Source organism: Calidris pugnax, unplaced genomic scaffold (genome assembly GCF_001431845.1).
Source record: "Calidris pugnax isolate Ruff unplaced genomic scaffold, ASM143184v1 scaffold31, whole genome shotgun sequence".
In the NCBI taxonomy this organism is placed as follows: domain Eukaryota; kingdom Metazoa; phylum Chordata; class Aves; order Charadriiformes; family Scolopacidae; genus Calidris; species Calidris pugnax.
Window position 1 is genome coordinate 1,736,798 of NW_015090786.1, and position 22,720 is coordinate 1,759,517.

At 40.6% G+C, this 22,720-nt stretch overlaps 1 protein-coding gene across 1 annotated transcript in view; it reads left to right on the forward strand.

Annotated features, from left to right (window-relative positions):
* The window catches only part of CLVS2 (clavesin 2), a 61,440-nt gene extending 39,254 nt beyond the window's left edge, over positions 1–22,186 (forward strand). Inside the window, exons 3-5 of the mRNA XM_014966448.1 lie at positions 4,834–4,944; positions 8,002–8,222; positions 13,685–22,186. Coding sequence (XP_014821934.1) covers positions 4,834–4,944; positions 8,002–8,222; positions 13,685–13,772 — 420 coding nt within the window. The 3' untranslated portion in view covers positions 13,773–22,186. The remainder of the gene's footprint in view (positions 1–4,833; positions 4,945–8,001; positions 8,223–13,684) is intronic.
* Positions 22,187–22,720: the final 534 nt, after the last annotated feature.

A 22,720-nucleotide genomic window follows, 5' to 3' on the forward strand; every position in this document is an offset into this window, starting at 1 on the left:
TGTGTTCCCTGAATTTGTCTAGACAGTCCTTTGAAGGGTGCCTCTAGACTGTCCGCCAAAGCAGTCTCACTGCCCATAAGGACAGCAAACCCTCAGACATGACCCCAGAGCACACGTGCCCAACCCCTCTTGTGGTGTTAGCATGTGGCAAGGTGTTTCCAGATGGGCTGTTTGCAGGTCCTGTGCAGCACAGTTGTGAGGCCCTGATGTGGCTGGGCTGCCAGTGCATCTTTGGGCACACAGCAGTCCCAGCAGCTTCTAAGACTGTACTTCTAAGAGCTGTAGAAACAAATTTGACTCCAGTACTGATTTGAGCTTGGGGCACTAATTCTTTAAAAGTAGACTTTGGAGGTTTATATGTAAACGTCATACCCAAAGTGTGGAGGATGCTTTGGCTTTAAGAAGTTCTTTAATTTTTCGCATTTGGCAACAATGAAAAAGGTGGGCCATTTTTATTACCTCTGTGATGACAATTCTGACACCACTGAGAAGACATGCTGATTTTCAGTAGGAATCTGGCAGTTTCCTCTCTTAGGTACTGTTGAAAATGTCATATACTGGTTTTGCTGTAAGAGTTTCTGCTGGCCACAGCAGAGGGAGGGACTCTCTATGAAACCCTGAGAGCTGGCTCAGGTGATGGTTGAATCCATCACAGGGTGGGATGTGATGCCCAGCAAGTAAAAACCCAGGTTCTTAGTGTGTGCCGAGGGCGGTAGCAGGCAACAGCAGCTGGATCCTTGTGGAGGAAGCTTGTGGAGACAGGTTGTATAAATTGTGTGTGGCAGAGAGGTAAAACTGCTGTGTTGTGAGGGAGCAGAACCACGTCATCAGAGATGATGGCATTTTTTGCTGGGGATCATTCTCCAACGCGGGCTTATGGATGTTAGAGGTCAGTTACTGCCGTGCATTGGTGGGTCTCCCAGTTCTGCAAACAGTAGTGTAGGGGTCTGCCTCTTCCTTGGCAGCCCACTGTTAATGGCCATTTGCAAGCTTTGTATGAGGAGGACTCTGGTCCCCAGTAATAACAACCTGCTTCCTGTGTCTGTGGCGCGGCCGTGTCCCAAACCGTGTTCATCGGAGGCACGGGTAGCTTGTCTTCTTCTGCATAAACAGAGGTTATTGTGACTGCTAAAAAAATCCACACACTGTGTATGTATAATTAGTTCTTTTTTGTGGTTTGGTAGTACCCCATCAGATTTATTACTTTTCCAGTCAAATGTACAGCTCACTTCATGGCTGATCTCCATTTCTTACTGTTTTCTGGCATGGGATTCCTTTTACTTAGAATACATGTGATTCCTTTTACTTAGAATTCATGTGAATCATGGGTTACAGGCTTTTCTGTTGAAGTGCAATATGTCTACAGAGGCAGTTGTGACTGCCACCACGCTTGTGACTTAATCTATGTAAAAACCCCAAGAATCAATGATTTGGAAGAAATTCCTACCTGCTGTTTGTGTAGCATGGCCATCTGTCTGACAAATCCCCATGTGGAAGTCAGATACGTCTGAGAAGAGCCAGACAACCTTCTGACACCTGTTTCTCCAGCAGCTGTAGTTGCTTATTCCACTTTTTTATTTTCTCACCAGGTGCTGTTGAGATTTGGTGTTAGATCTGCACTCAGCAGCTTTTGAATTCTCATCCCTGCACTGTGTACAACGCAGGATCATTCTCACCAAACCACCCTTTCTCTTTCCGGGCCCCTACTTACATCTTAGGAAGTGCTTCTGAATTTGAACACCTCAGTTCAGTCACAGAAATTGATAAATATCTGACTTCTTTAGTCAGTACTGGAAAATGCCTTTAGAATTGCTGAAAAACACAGAGACAAATTGTCTTTTGATATCAAGTGGCATCTTTGATTTGAGGATCATTCCACATATATTCATGATCTTCCATGTACACGGTTTCCAAGATGCAGGAAAAGGTAGCAGAAGTGTCAAAGTGGTACTTTCTAAAGATATTCCTTTTATCTGCTAGAAATTTAACATCTTTATAAAGATACTGAGTATTGACAACTCATCCCTTCTGCTGAGCCCACGACAGAATAAAAATAGCTGTGGCTCTCAGCTCTGAATCTCTGTGTGTGCGTGGCTGTTTGCCTGTTGAGATCTTCCCATTCACAAATTTTCCTCAGTTTTTGTGGGAGACATTTTTTGAGCAATACAGAGCAAACATTTCATAACTTGGTTTGTGTAAGTTTGGGGGCATTTGTGTTAAATTAAAAGCTTATAAAATCATGCAAGAAAGCACACAGCCAGGAATGGCTGTTTTGCTTTGCTGTCTTCCATAGTGCCTACATTATGAAAAGCATTTGACCCCCACGAGGCTTAACACAGTTACCAGAGTTAACTGCCAAGAGTTAACGCTTAAGACATCTTCCAAGACATCTAGATGGAACTAGCAAAAGATGTCTTCTGCATCTCTAGTGTGTGCTCTTTTGTGCGTGGCACACAGCAGGCTGCACTGGGCTTCTTTGCTGGAGCAGCAGCTCCGATAAACCAAATAAACACAACCTTCTGCAGATGAATGGTATCTCCTGCAACTAAAGGTTAAGGTGTCAGCCAGTGATTTATCCTTCCTAATGGATTCATGGGATTGCTGTGATAAGGACATAATTTACTACCTTTGGTACATCAGAGGTTGTGTTCTCGAAATGGCGTTTGGGGATTTACGATATTGAACGGGGTGAATTACATGTCAAATTATCAACTATCCTGTTTGACATTTAGTCAGCACTGACAGGAACTAGGCATTTAGCAAGATGAGGCTTCTGTAGCACAGTCTTTCAATGGGATTTTTTTATTTCGAGGCTGTTGTTAATCAAACATTTCTGGAGAAAATCTGTAAAACGGACTGTTAATTGCAGTGGCTGTTGTGCTGTGGCCACCCAGATGTTGGTGGTGTGTGTTGTAGCTGTCATCCTCCCTATAGATTATTGTTAAGGCATTGCTTCCTTGATGGAAAATATTTCATGTAGTAATCCACCGAGTTGTTGCAATTTGGAGGCAGGTGGCACCCTGATGTAGAGATCCCTGGGGTTAGGTGTCCCTGCCAGTGTTTGAAGGGTACTTTTGAGAGGAGCAAGAGACCTCTTCAGGCTTCATTATTCCCACAGCTCTGTATGCATTCATAGAACTAAGGAGGTTTCTTGGCATATGCAATTTTTCAAAGCATATTCCTATCTTGAAACGTTTCATTGAAGATTTCATTCCTACAGTTCTTGCCTTCCTTAAGTTCTTGATTGGTTGGTATAGCTTATGGTTTTTTTCTTGGCCATTATTTTTTTTTTTTTTGCCGTGTGCCATATGACCTGAAATCGTTATGCTGCAAATGCGGGTTGTATCTAGACTGTTGGATGCTTCTGTGTGCTCTGTTATCTTGCCTCCAGAGGAGACAACATTTGTCTATTTGCACAGTGCCCCATCTCACTGCTTGATTGCCTCCTCTTGAGCCTCTGATCCCACTGACACAGACCTGAAGCTGCCTTTAGAGCATCCATGAAGGAGGTATAGCTGGGAGACAGGTCCTTGTTTGCACCTGTATTCTCAGGTCGGTCTCTTCTCCCAAGTTACAGATGACAGGACAAGGGGTAATGGCTTCAAGTTGCGCCAGGGGAAGTTCAGGTTGGATATTAGGAAACATTTCTTTACTGAAAGGGTTATCCAGCATTGGAATGGGCTGCCCAGGGAGGTGGTGGAGTCACCATCCCTGGAGGTATTTAAGAAACGTGTAGACATGGTTCTTCAGGGCATGCTCTAGTGCCCAAGATTACTGGTTTGTGGTGGGGTACTGTGTGGGTGGGTGATGGTTTTTTTGGTTTGGAGGTTGTTGTTGTGTGTTCAGGTGGTGGGAGCTGGTGTTGTTGTGTGGGTACCTGAGCGCTGGGAAGGTTCTGACATAACCCATGAAAACAAAAGAGGAAATACATCAATTTACGTACCCGTTCACACCCCTTGCTTCCTTGCTCAGTGCTGTAACTCCAGGCACCACAGGGGACCGCAGCAGCTTTTTGCATTGTTTGAGTGCATGATCAACCAGGCAAAGACAAAAGGAGGACACGCAATGAGTTTGGCAATAACATTCCAGGACGGAGTGGCTGCCCTCTTCAAACTGCCAAACCCTCTGGCATATTCTCTTGACTTAGAAATTGAAAATGCAAATCAGAATCTTTCCTGGTGAGTTGTCTGCCCCTTGTGATTTTCAGCTAGAAAAGTCATTGCTTCAATACAGATGTGCTATCCTTACATTTAAGCTCCCAGAAGACCCCTGACTATGTGACAAGAATTACTGTCATGGATATTGCATAACAGTTTATGCATAATGTTTAATGCATTCTCAGTTTTATGAAATATGGATCATATTGGAGACATTTTGAATAGTAGTATAGATTTACACTTTCTTTCTAAGGCAGAAACGAGAGGGACATTTCTGGTGCTCTTCAATGACACTGGAAGAGTTGAGATTTTTACTATTAAAAATGAAAAAATCCGTAGAAGTGGAAATGAGAAAAATATATTGCATAGATGGATTAAGGGCAAATCATAAATGTTTAAAGCATTTCTGGAGTTTAGAAATGACATGCCTTTATTTGAATGCCATAGCTGTCTCCGCACGCTTCCTCACTCCTCTGGCCAGGGTGTGTTGCTGCTTGGTGTGGGAGTGGACACGACTGAGAGGGCACAATTTTGAAGAACGTTTCTTCTTGTTTAAGGTTTATTATTAAAATGAGGGCATTCAGGAAAAAAAAAAAAAAAAGAAAAAGATTTGATGCACATGCAACTTCTGTTACGGATCAATTCACATCGTGTGTGTTTGTTTTGTGACATACAGGACAGCTTCCCAGCTCGGTTTGGAGGAATACATTTCGTCAATCAGCCGTGGTATATCCATGCCCTCTACACAGTTATACGGCCCTTTCTAAAGGAGAAGACACGAAAAAGGGTATTCTTCTGTTTAATTGTCCGTTACCTGGCAGTTATAGTCAGCAGATGTATCATACTCTAATAAAGTAGATATATACAGTATATCAGCTTGCTCTTAGTGGAAAGTATTTAAATATATCTGCATCATAAAGCTTATCTTTAACTGTTTTAGAAACTTACACAGCATTATCCTTTAAGAAGACAGTCAAACAGTGCACTTAAGTGAATTTTAAGATGTAAGCATATGCTTTCACATTGGTTATATTAAAAATATTGTCAACATTAGAGTTTCTATTAAGATTCTATTCAATTCAATTATTTTCAATATCGATAAAAATTATTTGTGTCTTTCTTTTAAGAACAAAGGTAGTGCATATGAAGTCCTTTCCTAGTGTGATTTCCTTTACATCAGCATGAACTAAAATAAACAGCTGGTATATTGTAGTTTGCAAATACTGATTTGGATGAAAGCAAATGAAAGGAAATGTGTGTGCCTGTGTCTGTGCATAAGCATGAGCAGTCTCTGAGATTTTGCTGAATTTGCAGCATTTGCATCAGTGCAATTAAATTAGAGCTTGGTGGTGATAGCACATAGAATGATATTATTTCTGCAACAGGAAATTTGTCATCCAGGAGAACACAATCAGCATCATGCAGAAAGACAATATAAAGAATGTGATGATTTATTTTTTTTTTAATGGGCTCAGCTCTCTAAGCAACTCCATATTTTCTCTCCTCAAACACAGTCTACATGGCCCACAACGATCCTTGGTGTTTAGCTGTTTTTTACTGGCAGATTATGCTTGAGAGGCCTCTGGTATTCACAGATTTTGAACTATAGATCACAAAGCCTTTTATGTAATACCTGCTATAAATATGCAAATGAAAATCCATTTTGAAGGATTCAGTTGCACTTCGTTGACTGCAGCTTCAACGAAGAACATTATAGTGCCAGATATGAGGCCTTTTTAAGTCAAGTACTGTGTATGCATAACCAAGAAGTGAAACACAGCTCATGGGTGTGTTACAACATTAAAAATAAGTGACAAGGCAGTTGAACATGAGTGCTTATCAGTTAACATCTATTTTTTTATTTAGGCACCTGAATCAATGGCATGTATTTTTAGAAATGCTGACTTTTTACAACTGTTTTTGTCAATACTGAATACCTAAAAGAAGTAGTCAGGTGCTTTAATATTGGTTTAGAGTTTGAAACTTAATGTCAGAATGTGAAAATTATGCCCAGTACATAAAATTTAAAAACAGCTTTAGAAGAACCCATAAGAGACAGAACAAATAATTGTGAAAAAACCCAAACCCCAGAACTCTCTTCATAATTTATCAGGCTCATTATTTGGCTGTTGTATTTATCCTGGATTATTTTTTATTTTTTAATATGTCTGGTAGATTTGCAACTGATAACTATATTCAGACTAATGCAGTACTAGGCATGTATAAAAATACTTGCTAAGAAGCGAAACATTCAGTTGGAAAGGCACGTAAAACAAATTACTTTTGGCATTAATATTTGTTCTGTCACACAAGGATAAATTCCTTTCAGAGATGGAAGAACATTACTGGATTTGCGTGGTCATATTAAGCTTCCTGTCTCCAGAGTTTACTGGAAGATGGGGTGAAATAGGCTGCACAAGACAAGCACATATTTGGTCTTTTTGTCTTTCTGTCTTTTGAGTTTAACTCTTGATCAGCCATGCTGGGGGTGTAGCTGTCCAGAGAGGTCCCTGCAAGGTGAAGTGGAATGTGAATTGATAGTGCTTGACGTCTGTCTGTCCACACACCGAGAGGCAGCCCACAGCTCCTAGGAGGCAACATCCCACCTTGCTAGTCAATTAAAAAGGGTTGGGCCCTGCCATTCCTACTGTTTAATTGTACAGACACTTTCCAGCAGGGCACTGGCTGGTGCCAGCTGGTGCTTTCATAGGCATTGCCCAGGAACAATTTGGAGATGGCATGGACCAGTGAACAGTATGGGTGAGGTGAGCATGTTCTGGAGATGAAAGGAGTTTAACCATATGGATGTGAAGTGTGCCATGGCACTTGCTCCTAGTCCCAAAGGGCTTATCCTGGCCCATCTTACTTGTTAGTCTAGAAATAGCTGCTGTGAGTGCCTGCAGAGCCGTACCCAAGAGCTGGCATTTTCTCCAGTGGAAAGTCTGCAGGTCCCTAGTATCTGTGGGAGGAGGCTGTCCAAATTCAGGGGTGCTATGTTTCTAGTGCTCATTGGTCACTCATTCCACATCTCTGAGGAGAGACAATAAAGTTAAACATAAATATAAATACAAGTATTCTTATGTCATATAAATGAACAAAACTGTAAAGCTTATAGGAAAATCAGTTTGAGGAGAGACAATAAAGTTAAACATGAATACAAGTATTCATATGTCATATAAATGGACAAAACTGTAAAGCTTATAGGAAAATCAGTCTACCAAAGCATTGATGGAAAATATCAAATCAGCCACCAACTATTCCCTCATTGTTGTCCCAGAAATTATTTTATTACTAGTACATACTTTATGTATTGCCAAGTATGGATGGTAGTTAGCAGTACCACCATATTAAAGAAGAAAATATTTCAGTGGAGTTTTCATTACGTTGCGCTATTTATCTTATTTATAGAACTCATGGCTGAATGCTGAAATCCTATATATAATCCTTAATGTATATGGTGAATATTACTTTTATTTATTATTCATGATCTTAATTTATTCACTTAATTTAATTCACAGGATTAGGGAAAGTAAATAACAAAAGACAGGCAGCCTGTCCAGTCTTCAGTCCATCTAGCTGCCTGACATCAGTTCTTAGGGCCCTCCTTAGGGCCCTTGTGCTGCAAACATTTTAAGTCATTTGTGCTTTAGTCACTTTTTTGGTTTATGAACATAGTCTGGCCACGCTTAAGGCAGAGGCAATGTGTGCATTGGTGGTCATCTCTGTTAGCCCAACACAGCCAGAATATTGGACCTGTACAATATCCTCTAATAACAATGATGTAATTTGGGCTTTGATGATTTTTGTGATACTGCTTTGTTTTTATCTGCGTGTGTACAAACAGATATTCCTGCATGGTAATAACCTCAACAGCCTGCATCAGCTAATACATCCTGAGATCCTGCCTTCAGAGTTTGGAGGAATGTTGCCCCCCTACGACATGGGAACGTGGGCAAGAACACTACTTGACCATGAATATGATGATGACAGTGAATGCAATGCGGACTCCTACAATGCTCCTGCCAAGGATATAGAAAAGGATCTCTCTCCCAAATCCATGAAAAGGTGGGTTAAAGGTACTGTGGCCTTCTAGGATTGCTGTGAGGTTAACATTTGCCTTCCTTCTCTTTTATGAAGTTGCAGGTAGTTCCCTCAGTTTATTACAAGTATCTTTTTTTTTTTTTTTTCCTTTCTTAAGAAGATCACTGTTGACTATAGACCGTAGTGTTGATTATTACCCATGTGAGTTGTGATCTCAGTGCAGCTAAAGATTTTTGCAGTGCCATATAGGTACTGTATACAGTACTGTGGAATAAGCTGACACACCACCCCAGCCTGCAGCATGTGTTAGAGGGACAGTGTGAGCTGCGGTGAGCCTCGGTGCAGAGCCTGGCCCCCCTCAGCTGGGGCCAATTATGGTGATAACTCTTACCATCCTCCATCTCATAGCCCAGTGCCTGGTATCCACCAGCCTGTAGGTGCCAGGACGTTGTACAGCCTCTGAACTGTCAGTCGCAGTGACTGCACACAACATGAGAAAATGTAATGAGGAGAATCAGGAAAAAAATCAGTGCCACTCATTTGACTCGAGTCTGGCAAACATCCTGGTGTTCTGATATTTTTCTGTCTGAGAAGATAATTGCTTGCTGCATTTTGCCATTCAAAATAAACGATAGGAAGAGGTTAGTTACCTCTTCAGTAACTATGGGAGCAGTGAGGTGATTCACTTGGGAGGGGTAAACCTGGTCCAACCTTGCCAGGGCAGTAGAGGAGAAAGAGGAAGGATTACAGCAGGGGGATAGAAGAAGTTGAGCAGTGCAGCAAAAGTCAGAGTGCAGCTCAAAAGGAGTAGGACTAACAATGAATCAGAAAAGAACAAACAAGGCAGAAAATAATATTAAAATTGTCATGAAAATTAAGTCAGAATGTGCTAAGCTGAGAATTCATTTTCAGGAGACGGCATTTGATGCAAAAGGGAGACGCTGGAAGCAGATCAAACAGGATAAAATATTTTCAGACTCCTCAGCCAGGAAGATGATTTTGGCTGGAAAATGTTGCATAGACTGGGGAAGACAGTGCGGTCTGAAAGGGAGATATTTTTTGGCAAACAGAGGAGTCAGCAGGAGATTATCATAGAAATAAAAAAGAAAGAAAAAGCAGTGAAGTTTAAGGATTTGCTGAATGGGGAACTACTGGAGAGAGTCCAGACTGTGAAGATGATAAAGGGAACGGAGCACTTCTCTGATGAGGAAAGGCTGAGGGACTTGGGTCTGTTAAGCCTGGAGAAGAGAAGACTGAGAGGGGATCTTATCAATGCTTACAAATATCTAAAGGGCAGGTGTCAAGAGGATGGGGACAGACTCTTTTCAGTGGTGCCCAGTGACAGGAGAAGGGGTAACGGGCACAAACTGGACCACAGGAAGTTCCATCTCAACATGAGGAAAAACTTCTTTAAGGGTGACAAGAGCACTGAACAGGCTGCCCAGAGAGGTTGTGAACTCTCCTCTGGAGATATTCAAAACCTGCCTGGATGCACTGCTGTCCAAGCCACTGTAGATGAACCTGCTTTGGCAGGGAGGCTGGACTAGACGATCTCCTGAGCTCCCTTCCAACCTCTACAATTCTGTTATTCCGTGACTTTGTGTTGAAAAACGCTACAGTGCTTTGAATGAGCTCCCTTCCAACCTCTACGATTCTGTTATTCCGTGATTTTGTGTTGAAAAACGCTACAGTGCTTTGAAAGTGGGAGATGGCAAGAGACTGGATAGGAATGAATGAAGATAAGGCAAAGTCAAAAAAGGTCCTGAAGCCATATAACAAAGATGCAATTAACACAAGTAATGGAGAAAATGAAACAGCAAAGTACCAGGGGAAGGGGAAAAGTGAGCAATGTTTTGCATGTAATATAAGAATTATGGGACAATAGAGAAACTGTCTTGGAAACAAGTGCAGAATTCCGGAACTGAAATGCAGAAGCCTTACTGTTGCAAAATTAAGTCATGAGAGTAAATAGATTAATACAAGGATGCAACAAAAAAGTGTGAGGAAGCCTGTGACAAGACTTTTTGGAGCAGACTTTTCCAGACTATCCTGGGCAAGCACATTATTAAATGGAAAAACAATCCATAAAATGGATTGACTAGATTCTTTATTCTTTCACGAAGAATTTTTATTCTCATTTCACCTGTGCTTGAAAAATCCTTCATGCAACATTATACTTCAGTGTAAGCTTCAAATTGGCATTCTTTTATTATGGGTTAGCTGACACAGTAGGAGACATACTGCAGAAAATAAATATGTTTAAATTTGTGTCTACAGAATATTGAACTGAAATTTCTTCACCTTCTTCACCTTCTTTTGCAGTTAGCATATCTGTAGCACCCACTAGCATCCTCCTTCCCTGCTGTTGGAGACAAAAAGTACTAAGTAGACTTACTGTACTAAGTACCAAGTAGAAGGGAATGGTAGTAAGATGGACAGAAAGTCCCAAGACTTCAGTGTATTAAGTACACAGATTGTGTTAAAACAGAAATAAAAAGTTAAGGTAAAACAGATAAACTTTGTGTATCTAAAATGAAATTTAACTTGAACTTGGCTCCTGATGGATTGTTTCTCTCAGTTTAAACCCACACTCAGTGTGGTAGGTTAGTGCAAAAGAAGGTTTTTAACATATAAAAAACCATGATAGTAAATCAATGAAAAGTGCTTAACTGCTTAGAACAAATTTCACAAGTGTCTAGCAGGTCTCCAGCAATTATCTTGTTTAATTTGGCTTGCCATTTTAAAATTAGTTTATTGCTCTGAAAGAATATCCTTCTTAAACCAAAATCCTGGTGAGAATTCATTTTCTTCATTTCTCGTTTTTGCATCCATATGAACCACTGAGGTTCCTCCTGATCTCCTTGAACTTTTGGAGAATTGGATCACCTAACCCTATAGGGCAGATGTCTGTGTTGATCAGCTGTTCAAAGTATCTGTATGTGGCTTTGCTTCTTCACCTCTGCAAGGGGGCTTAGTAGTACAACTCTCTCCTGCTGTGTTTTGTGAGAATTTATTCGGTAATGCTTGTAAAGTTATTTGGGTAACGTAGATAGAAGGTGCTATACTCACACAAATTTTTTTTTTTTCTTTACATACCTTCATTCGTGAATTGCTGCTGAATGAAATGAAGCTTGACAGTTAATGTTGATTTAAAACTGAATGAACACTATTCCTCCTCCTTCAAGGTATTTAGGCTCATGAGCTTACAACCCATAGATCAGGTTTTGTGCAGTTTCCTTTTCACATCTGCCTTGGATTTGCAGAGTTTGGAGGCCCTGGGAATTTATGTCCAAAACTGCCTCACTGGGAATTTAAGGCCAGGTTTGCAGCTTTTCCAGCTCCCTTCACTTCCCCAGTTGAGAACTGGAAACCTTGGCTGCTCAGACATTGGCAGTGGAAGAAGAGGCTCAGTCTTCTATTAGTACTTACATTCAGTTAGAATCCTTTGAAATTAGTATGCTTCCACAGCATTTTTTATCTTGATGAACTAGATTTTCCAGGAGTACAGCTTCCCACCAGCAAATTTTCAATCAGCTTTGCGTTGGCACGGTGCCTTGTGAAGATTTTAAAAAAGCATTTTTAGTTCAGTGGTTTAGTTTTTTGCCCGAGGAACTGACCAGCATTCTAGATCAGGGTTATTGTACAGTTTTAATTAAAAAACTTTAATTGTGTTTATCACAAGAGAGACTGCCATGCTTTTAAAGCTATTTTTCTTGATTTTAGCATTAATAAGAGAACGTGGTATTATTAGAAAATATCCTTGTGTTTACACTTTTGACCTAGGCTTTAGTTCAGATTTTTTTTTCTTGTGTTTTTGAAAGTTTTCTTTAGATTTTTTTGAGGAAGTCCATATTGCCTCCTGCTACCAGGCTCATTCATTGGTTTCAGTGGATGATGCCATTTTGTAAGAATGGGGGGTTGACTCTATATGTTTATCTTCGGAGAGATCAGAACTCATAAAGGTTTTTCTCTGTGCTGTGGCTCTCCAGATGGGTAAATCTGTAGCAATGCTACGGTCACAATGTGCTTCCAATGGTAAAAAAATAGATGCCTGCACTATAGAGATGTACACATGGTCTAGCCATCTGAAATCTTTACAGAACAGAAGAGAAATAGGTGTTTCTAGCACGAGATTTGATCTCATTAAGGGAAACATCTAACAAGGGTTGCTTTTACTGTACCCCCGAAGTGTCTGCTTTTTGACAAGCTGGGACTTAGGTCGTGTAAGACCCGATCTTAACACTTTGGACTTTGTTTTTAATGGAGCATTTTGATTTTGCTGGAAGTTGGGGTTCCCTCTTTTCCCCTCACACCCAGCTGTTGCAGGGTACCAGCACCAGTGGTGTGCTTCTGTGCTGAATCAGAGAATCTGGAGAAATTTCGCAGTCATCACTGAATTTGCCCTTGCCATCCTTCTCGACTCTGTTCAGTTGAACTGATAAGTGAGTTTGACAGATGTGTCCACTGCTCCAGAAACCCTGCTGGCCGTGGCAGGGTTCCCTGGGGTTGGCTTAGGAGCTTGCACTTTTGCATTTAAGTGCCGTTCAGAAAAGGAGCAACTTGTGCTTCCAGCTAACACATGCCACTAATTGCAGCGTGCCATTAGCCATCTGGGTGGCTGAATTGTACTGTCTCTACCAGCCTGGTACCATATAACCTCCTGGTAGAGAGGGTCAGTGCTTAAATCAGTACAAGAGACAGCTTGCTTTGCCCTCTCTTGTGTGCTGGAGATGCACCCTGCTTCACTCAATAAAAGAGGATCCACCTTATTCCACCTTTTGCTCCTATATTCACAAACCAATGGTATCTTGGGTTGCATAGGGAAGAGTGTAGCCAGCAGGTCAAGGGAAGTCATTCTGCCCCTCTACTCTGCACTGGTGAGGCCACAACTGGAATCCTGCGTCCAGTTCTGGGCTCCCCAGTTCAAGAGGGACAGGGAACTACTGGAAAGAGTCCAGCGAAGGGCAACAAAGATGATTCAAGGATTGGAGCATCTCCCTTATGAGGAGAGACTGAGAGAGCTGGGACTCTTTAGTCTGGAGAAGAGAAGGCTGAGGGGAGACCTTATCAACGCCTACAAGTATCTCAAGGGAGGGTTGAAGGAGGAGGGAGCCAGACTCTTTTCAGTGGTTCCCACTGAGAGGACGAGGGGCAACGGGCACAAGTTGGAACAGAAGAGGTTCCACTCAAATATGAGGAGAAACTTCTTCACGGTGAGGGTGACAGAGCCCTGGAACAGGCTGCCCCAGGGAGGTTGTGGAGTCCCCTTCTTTAACCAGCACGGAGTCCTTTAAAGCCATGTGATCGCTCCATGAGGGTATTTTCTGACCATTTGCAATGATCAGATGCTCAGGTAATGCTATACCATTATTTTTAAACCCTGGAAGAAATTAAAAAAAAAAAAACAAACAAACAAAAGAAAGCTGAGGTTTACCCTCATTTTTCTTGATCTAGAAATGTCAAATAAACTTCTTGTCCCTCTGCAGGTCTCAGTCTGTTGTGGATCCCGGGGTGCTGAAACGCATGGATAAGAACGAGGAAGAAAACATGCAGCCTTTGCTTTCACTTGACTAACAAGTTCCTGAGCATCGGCCGTGAACTGAGGTGGAAGGCACTGCCTCTCAGCAGCAACAAACCATTGGGAAAGAGCCTACCAGCTGGAATCCTATTTACTCGTGTAATGTAGCATAATGGCAGCAGGCAGCAGGTTTTACTCTTCTGCCTGAATTCTGGATGCCCTGGGGTGAAAAGGAAGAGGAGAAAAGAGGAAAATAAAATGAAATAAAAAACAAAGAGGGATCAGTAATTTATTCTGTAAGTGCCAACTTGTTTGTAAATACAATATAATCCTCCAATTTGACTTTGTAAGTTATGGTAAACAAATACTATGGAAATGAGTGACTATTAAATATGTTAGTGAAGTGCATCATAAAAAAAGAGAAGAAAACGGGTGTGTGCTCACTCATGCACACACACACATACGCAGAGAAACACATACTGGACAAGGAAAAATATCAAAGCCAATTAAATGTTATCCTTCTCATAGGAAGCCATATTGCAGCTAGCCTATTGACTGCTGGTTTGTTTTCTCTCTGCAATGCTCATGTCGTGTGCAAAGATAAAGAGGGAATAGAAGAACCTGGAGATGCTGTAATCAGTTGAGTGTTTCCTAACAGTAGCAATTGATTTCCCAAATAACGTCGTGGTTTAGGATTGTGATTTAGCATAAACCATGTAGCATTGTGAAAAAGATAACAGATGAGCTGGAACCAACTCTTTGACAGCTTTGTTGTTTGGCTGTGTGGATCTCTGAGGTTTCTTCCTTAACTTTTCATTTACAGTTCGCAAGTAACATGGCTTCTTACCCAAATCTGGGTGTTGTAATCTGGGCCACATTGGAGTTACTTCTCTTGCATTTTGTGTGCACATCAAGAATTTTTCCAGAACTCTGTGCTCCCTTGGAATGAGAAAATATTCCTCTAAATACAGTGTAATAACCACTATTTGAAAGCAAAGCCTGGCAGCAGAGGTTAAAAGTTTATCACTGAATCCTGTGCACTGAGAGACTGGATACATATATATATTTTTACCAATCTTGGACGAGCATACAAGGTGACATTGTTAGACAGGTGTATTTAATTGAAGGTTTATACAAGAAATCATACCTATTCAATGTACTTAGATATATTATAGATTGTATATTGAGACAATGTCATTATTAATATAGTAAAACTTTCCATAGAACAACAGCATCCCACTCCAAGTAACGATTAATATGAATAAGTTGTAGTCAAACATCTCAGCCTATGTGTTTAGGACACTTTTGTTTTGGTTGTAATGTAACTGTATATATTGAACATGTGCCATAATGGACAAATACATTTTACCTCAAAAGGACAACAGGTTTTGGTAGGGATTGGGTAAATCAGCTGAAACGCAGGGCCCGTGTCGTTTTTGTGTGCTGGCTGGTGTTGGTGCAGCCTGTAGTGTGCTGGGACAAGAATGTCATTTCTTATGAGGATTTAACTCTGCAATCAGAGTGAGAAGACACAGAGTGCCCACCAAGACATCTGAATAGTTAGAGGTATTGTAAGATCATGTCGGGGTGATGCAGGGGTTAGTTAAGAATACACTGACCACAGTGGAGAAAATAGCTCACAGCAGTCCTGCCTCCCAAGCGCCAGAGCTAAAAGGGTTTCTTCCACCCCTTCAGTGATCACTGAAGTTTCAAAGTCACCGGTTGTAGGTCGCCTCTTCTCACCCAGGATAATTGCAGCTGTAAGATTTAGTAGGCTGGGACGAGTTAAGAGAGAGAGCGGCGGGTGAAATCTTGGAAGTGTGTAACTCCTGTGGTGGCAGCTTTGGTGTCCTCAGGGCTGAGACAACCCTGTCTCTTCCAGCATCACCCTTGATTAGCCCAGGCAGCACACAGACAAAGCTTTCCTACTTCGCAGTTCATTAGCAACGACGATAAACAGAGTATGCCCCAACATGCCATCGCGTTGCAGGAACTTGTCTGAACAAGTCATGGCCTTTTGGCTCTCCTAATGCTATTTTCATGGTAAGTGTTATGAAATGCAAAGAGAAAGGATGTGGAGCCTGAATGTCTTTTCGGTCTGTCCCACAGGTTTTCAGTTGTAGAAACTGTTGTAATGCTACTACTGTGCTTTGAGAGACTTGAAAGATGGATGAATTCTTAAATACTATTTTTTTCATTCCTATTTCTCACATACTGGATAGGTGAGACATGTCTCTAGGGTTTGCATAAGTGCCATATTTGAATGTATGTTTTATATGCCCACACATTTGGTCAGTAGAATAGTACATTGACATCAATCTGATTTCTAAATCCTTATCAGATAAGACTCTAACATCAGCAGAAATTTTCTCCTTGTAAGGGCTTTAGGATTTAGTCAGTATTCCATATGTATGCAAACTGTGACACAGTGGTGATCAAAATCTTCATGGATGCTTTTGGATGCATGGGCCAAACCTTGTTGTAAACCAGCACAACGCTAATTTTAGAGTAGACCAGCCGTCTGGTCAGAAAATGCAAATGCCTCTCATGTCCCCTCAGAGCATCTTTGTAGGAAAGTGCATCTGCTCAACTGTATGAAGCTTAAAATTTGGTTTGAAGCTCATAAGTTTGTTTTGTTTGCAAGTCTCTTATTTATGTAATGTTTTCTGATGCTTGATTTTAGTTTCAAATTAATGAATATTAATATATTCTTTCCATAAAGAGCAAGTAGGATATATTGTAGTTTAAATGGGACCTCATCTTTCACCAAGAAGAAAACCACTTTTTGAATCAGATCCTCACTGTTAAAAGAGTTGGCCTACAGGTCTTCTTAGCTGCAGCTGTTATTTTGCTGAAGCAAATTCTGGCAGTGGTAACTGCAGTTGTGACATTGGATAAGTATACGAAAATGCTTAAGGAAAATAATTAGCCTTTATATGTTCTCAGTGTTCTTTAAAGGCATTTCACTTTTACACATCAGGGTACATAAAGGGTTTCCACCTTTCCCTTGCTTCTTATAGAAAATCTTTATAGGTAGGTCAATTTTTAATAGATTAAATTTGGACTGAAAACTTTTTCCAATCTTTATTGTCATAGGAATTGATGTCTAATTTTTATAGAAGAATTGAAGTGTTAAAAATAGAATTAAAATGCTTGGGAGGAATTCCTCTTAATTTCATACCTTTGTTGTGTATTGGGTAGAATAAACCTTGTTGTAATTATGCATGCCGATATGCATATAAAAAGTATCCTGCAATATGAGGAACTTAGTGGAAAAACTGGATACACCTGTCCAAGCAACTAAGTGAAAATAAAGGGGGAGGAAAAAAAAGTGTAAAATTGATAATTTCAGGCCTTTGGCAAGATATAAAAATGTCCCCTTATGTGATATCTCTTCCATGAAACAAATGTTTAAAAATATATGGAAAAATTATGGAAACTTCTGTGCCCAAAGCCTTCCTCCTGTAATCACAGGTGTCAATAGTCTCTTGGCTTTATAAAGACAGGCAATCAGTCCCACTAAGCTCCAACAAATACACGGGCTCCCAATAGTTATTAGTTGTAAAATAGCTTTAAGATGTCTTTACAGAAATGTAAATTTGCTGTATAGCATATTTAAAAAGATGTTTTGCACTCTACAAACATGCTATGCCTGGTCACAAAAGATATTTGTAGAGACATACATAAACTAAACACTGAATTAAAGAAAATAGGAGTAGAAGGAACCTCAAGAGGTCATTGATTTGTGGAGGAGCAGATTTGCTTTAATGTCTCTCTTAAAGAATTGTTTTAGCTCGGTACTTTGCATGGAATGCTCTTTGTATTATTTACTCACAGTCACAGCAAAGTCTAAGCACATTACCTGACAAAACTGTAACCTGGCAGTATTTTGTTTATGTGTTTTATTATTTACCTGTTCTGTTTGGGAAATCAAAAAGTTTGCCAAGCATCATAAGAACTACCATTCAGAATTACCTGGGAAACACTTTGCAATAAGATTTGGTCCTGTCTTTGTTATTATATTGTTTCTGTTATTATCAGTGTATGTATTCGTCAAGATTTTTGAAAAAGTCACGTTTGAAAGAGCATGAAAGAGAGAAGAATTCAAAATTAAACTTCAGGTTTTTCTTTAGAATATTGAAATAGGATTTGAGGGGAACGCTGAGTTTGATTTTGATAATCTTTGTTTGCCTGTGGGGAATGTCCTGCTGAGCTATTGACAGCATTGGGTACCAGGACAAATTTGGAAGATAAATCTCAATGTGAAAGGCAAGAGCAAAGGTCTCGAAGGATTGTATCAAAAAATCACTTAGTCATGTGGCTGGATGTATCATGTCCTTCTAAAGAAAGGCATTTTGCAAGTAGCTTATGAGCATGTATTTGTGGTGCTGAGAATAGTGCTTTTGACCACGAAGTTCAAAGCACACTATGAAATCAAGAAAATAAGAGGTGTCTGATTAGTTACTTAGAAAAACAGAAACTGTGCCAGTTAGAGACATTAAAATCTCAATGGAAGACATTCACATTGTGTTCATTTGTGGCACAAACAATGCTTTCATTACTCAGTCTGGTTTGAACTGCAGGAGAGAAAATGTGTGAGCAGAATGTGTGGCTGTTGATTCAGTCATGCCTAGTTTCTTTAGAAGCCTACCTAGATGTTTTACCATAAGACCTTTACAAACCAGGGGTGATCTGCTTTCCCGTGGAGTTAAATCTGAATGTACAGTTTGCCATTTCTGCTGAGAAAACAGTAAAAAGTGAGTATGTCCCCTAGATGAAATGTCCTTCTTCCCTGTATAATTGAGGGGAAAAGGTGGTTTGCTCTGAAGACCCCTGAAAGGAAATCTTGGCTGCCCAGTAAAGAATTCTGAAGGTGGGCGGAGAGGATCTCTCCTTTTGAGGTCCTTGAAAGATACTTATTTCCCATTAATTATACAGGGAACACTGGTGTTTTATTTAGAGGCATGCTTAAATGACTACAAATGAAAGTGCAAGCCAGGTATGTAGGACGCCACCTCCTGTGTTGCCTTGTAACCTTGAATGATCCTGTGTCAGGGTCTGTATTTAGCACGTTGACTTGGACATAACCCTTCAGTCTGCATTTCACCTTTCAGTTGTGTGGGAATTTTTTCCTATCAGCTTTTGGGATCTTGATTTGTTCCCTTCATATGGGTCCGTTGCCACTAAATGGCATTGACCCCTGTCGGATTGCACAATTTGCAAAGTGATTTTGTTGTTAAAAAATAACAACTTGTGATATGCTGGGCAGCGGTGAAGTTGAAAGTCACAAGCTCCCACTACTTTGTCACCCATTCCCCAGTGTTTTGTGTGTGTAAACTGCTTTGATTGATAACAGACATGTCGCATATAACTCTCATGATATGGGTTTAAAAAGAGGCAAAAGGGAGAATTCCTTTTGGCAAAAAGAGGCAAAAAGGAGAATTCAGTGAGTTCAAAATCTGAGTTCATGTTATCACTGTGGAATTGAAGTGGAGGGAAAGCACTGCACACAGGCAGATTAGAGACACCTCCAAGGGAAGATGCTGATGCTTCCCTGACACACATTTTTGTTAAAACATGGCCAAAGTATTTTGTCTATGGGGACCGTGATCAGCCTGCTCTGTTGTTTCTGAATCAGTCACTTAGAACAATTTCTCTCTAATAAAGGTGTGACAAATCTTTCTTTTGCTATTAGCGGAGAATTTACTTCCCGAGAATTGGCATATCTGTCAATTTGCAGCAGACAAATAGTGGGGGTTAATTAAGATTTGTATTTGATATGGAAATGCTGCTGTGATTCTTTAAAAAGGCTGTCTCATCATTGGCAACATACAGCAGAGCCTAAAGGCAGGCATCTCAAATCAGGTCCCTTGGTTAATAAAAATTTAAGGGGAAAAAAAGCAAGGGAAGACATAATAGAAGATGATAAAACACAATAATGAAAATAAAAAACAGAAGCAAGCCCGCAGTGGAAAGCCATATAAGTAGCAAAAATGTTGTGAGCGAACTTGTATGAACACTCCCAAGAAGTGAATCAGTAGCCTATCTTGCATCCCCCAGCTACATTATGAGCAGAGTTCCCATTTTTCACATGGTCTACCTTGTTTGGCCATGATGGAGTTTCCTAAATCTTTAGAAAACACTTGAGTTACAGTCTGAAATTGTAGGGGCAGTAGCTGAACATCGTTTAATGGACCAGTGCATGCCAGCAGATCCTCACCTGGAGATGGGTCCTGGGCTGATTCAGATCTGGTACCTGAAGGAGTATGTGTAATGCCATGTGCTGCCTGGCTGAAGAAGTTTTTCAGGGAGAGAAGGAAAGGAGCCCCGTGCCCATAAGGAAAGGTGGGAAGCCTATGGAGAAGAACACAACAGAGTTGGAGTGAACTGATCAATCATTTAAATGAAACGGTGCAGGAGGCCTTCACTTGCTCTGTAATATTAGAGGGGGCTTACAAACCCCGCCACAAATCTGTCATCAGAAAGGAGAGAGGACATCTTTCTCTCTTTCCAACACAGACTTGGTTTCAATATATTTAAACCTAATGTTTAATGCCAGGCCTCAATTGCCTCTGCTGCTGCTGCTGTTTCCACGGCGGCTCTAGCGCTGTGGGTATCCCGTTATCTGGGAGCTGGAAAGGTGGTGTTCACCAGCCTGTCCATAGGCAGAGAAGGAAGGGATGCATTCTGCAAGTCCCTGCTGCAGAGATAATTTCACGGGCGAATTCAACACTTACTTGGATGAAATCCTGTCTTGCCCTGACATGGGTATCAGCGCTGACTCTGTAGAAGGCTGAGTGTGAGCGGTGTGGTCATCTCCCCCGCTCACCTCCCTGCCTCCTGCTCATTATGCAGCCTTCCAGCTGTAGCTGGTGATCTGTGTCTTTAAACAGTTCTGCTGGTGATGCTGATTGTAGCCCTTAGTTCCTCAGAGGGGAGGTGATTTAAAGGAAACTGACAACTTGAAGCATTTACACAATGTCTAAAAATATTAAATTGGTGATTGTTACAAGTAACGCCTAAGATTATGATAACTTAAAGACTTTCAGGGTTTGGTTGCATTGTAATCTTGATGGGACTCAGTGTATAATTACTTTCCCTTAAATATGGTTTTCCTTGATGTTCGTGTGCATCTTTCACACATCAGCGGCAGAAGGAATTAAATAGTGGAACGTGTGATTCGAAAACTATGAATATATTCAGCAGGGCACCTATAGGATACCTGACACTATTTAAAAAAAAAATTGTTTTGCAGTTAACTAGTGTTCAACTTGACAATAATGTCTCTCCTAAATCATTTAGTTCTCTGGCTCTTTTACCCTATGGACTGTTGTGTGAAATGTGTCCTACGAAACCTGCCCAGCTCTGCATCCTTTCTTCTCCTACCCCCTTGCATTCAACAACATCCTCTCTTCGGTTCATACTTTTTTTTCTATGAATAACTGGAGAAAACTGGATTACTGGAAAAACCTAACACCCTGATAAACTGCAGACTAGAGCTCGAGGACCACTATTTTAAATATTTCCCTTATACAAATCTCTGGTAACAGGGTGAAATGGCAAATGAGAGCAACAGCTGACCTCATCACAGAGGAACACAAAAAAGGCTCTAGGAGTCTGCCCAGGTGCAGACAGTCATCGGAGACAGCACTTGTGATTTAAGATGTTACCTTCCCCTGACTGTTAATTATCCCTCTTCAGGTAGGTACCCTTCAGTTCCCACCATTTAAGGAACAGTAAGTTATGGAAGAGCTCCTCTCCCAATGAAGGTTGTGCACAAATCGTGCTAACTGTTGATTCTGCACTCCTGCAAATGTAAAACCATTCACGTAATCTATTAATACAACTCTATTATGAGAATAACGATTAACAGCTAGTTGTGGTGACATCTAAAATTGCTATATTGGCTCTCTGTGCCTTAAGGCTCTCGTGATCTGTAGTACTTGCATAGCAGTAACCACTGAATACATTTTTTTGCGCATGCAACAATCTACTTTGGAGCCTTACGGAAAATATTATAGCACCATTATAAAAAATTCAAAAATTAAGTTACAGGAGTAATTTGCAAACAGTGCTTCTATCCTCAGGATAAAAATTGTTTGTCTGTTTCTCAGTTTAGTACTGTTAGGACTCAGGGGGTCTGAGATCTGTAAAGCCAGGAGAAGTCTATCAATCATGTTCTCTCTATGTATAGTTTCGATGACTATTCTCTTTTCACAACTTGTTGTCAGTTTGAATTTTACTCTTGGACCTAGTAAGATGATTACTTTTGGTCTGTTGTGTCCCAACCTGAAATCTGAAGATTAAGCAACTTTGTGAAACATGTCACTCTTTATATTGTATATTTAAATATCATCAGTTCTCTGTGATCAATGGGCTGCTTTGGAGAGTACTACTAATTTAAATCATTGTTGGTTACTGAGGAAGAATGACATTCTGTTAAATAAAATATGACCAAATGAAAATTAAAGTACATATATATTTTTGTGTTTGTACACGGAAGTGTTTGTCTGGATTGCTTGTGCTAAAATGTATATGGAGGACATATTTTAATTGGATGAACTGTACTTGATTTTTATCAAGGTTTGAAAGAAAAATGAGAAATAAGAGTGGCATATCACCATGTAAGTTTTTTTTGTGATAACACTGAACGTCTCTTTCCTCCCAACATTAAGTTTTAGAGAGCTAACATATTCCACGTTTACAGTACTCTTTTGAGCTGTCACTTCTGGAAGTCTGCAGGTCAGGAATGTCTTCACAGATGAAGATCATGCAGAGATGCAGCACAAGAAAAGCTCATTTTCCCCTTAAAGATATTTCCTGCTCTCGTGCCTCTTAACTACTTCTGTACTGTGTTCCCTAGCATCACCTCGTGTTCATTGACTTTTATTTTGATGCCACATAAGTGATATTAGGGATGCCCCTTTCTTCAGGGAAACGTTGCTGTTCTTGGGAGCGTGTAACCGGGGTAGGCACCACCTAAAGTGGTGCCTGCATTTCAATC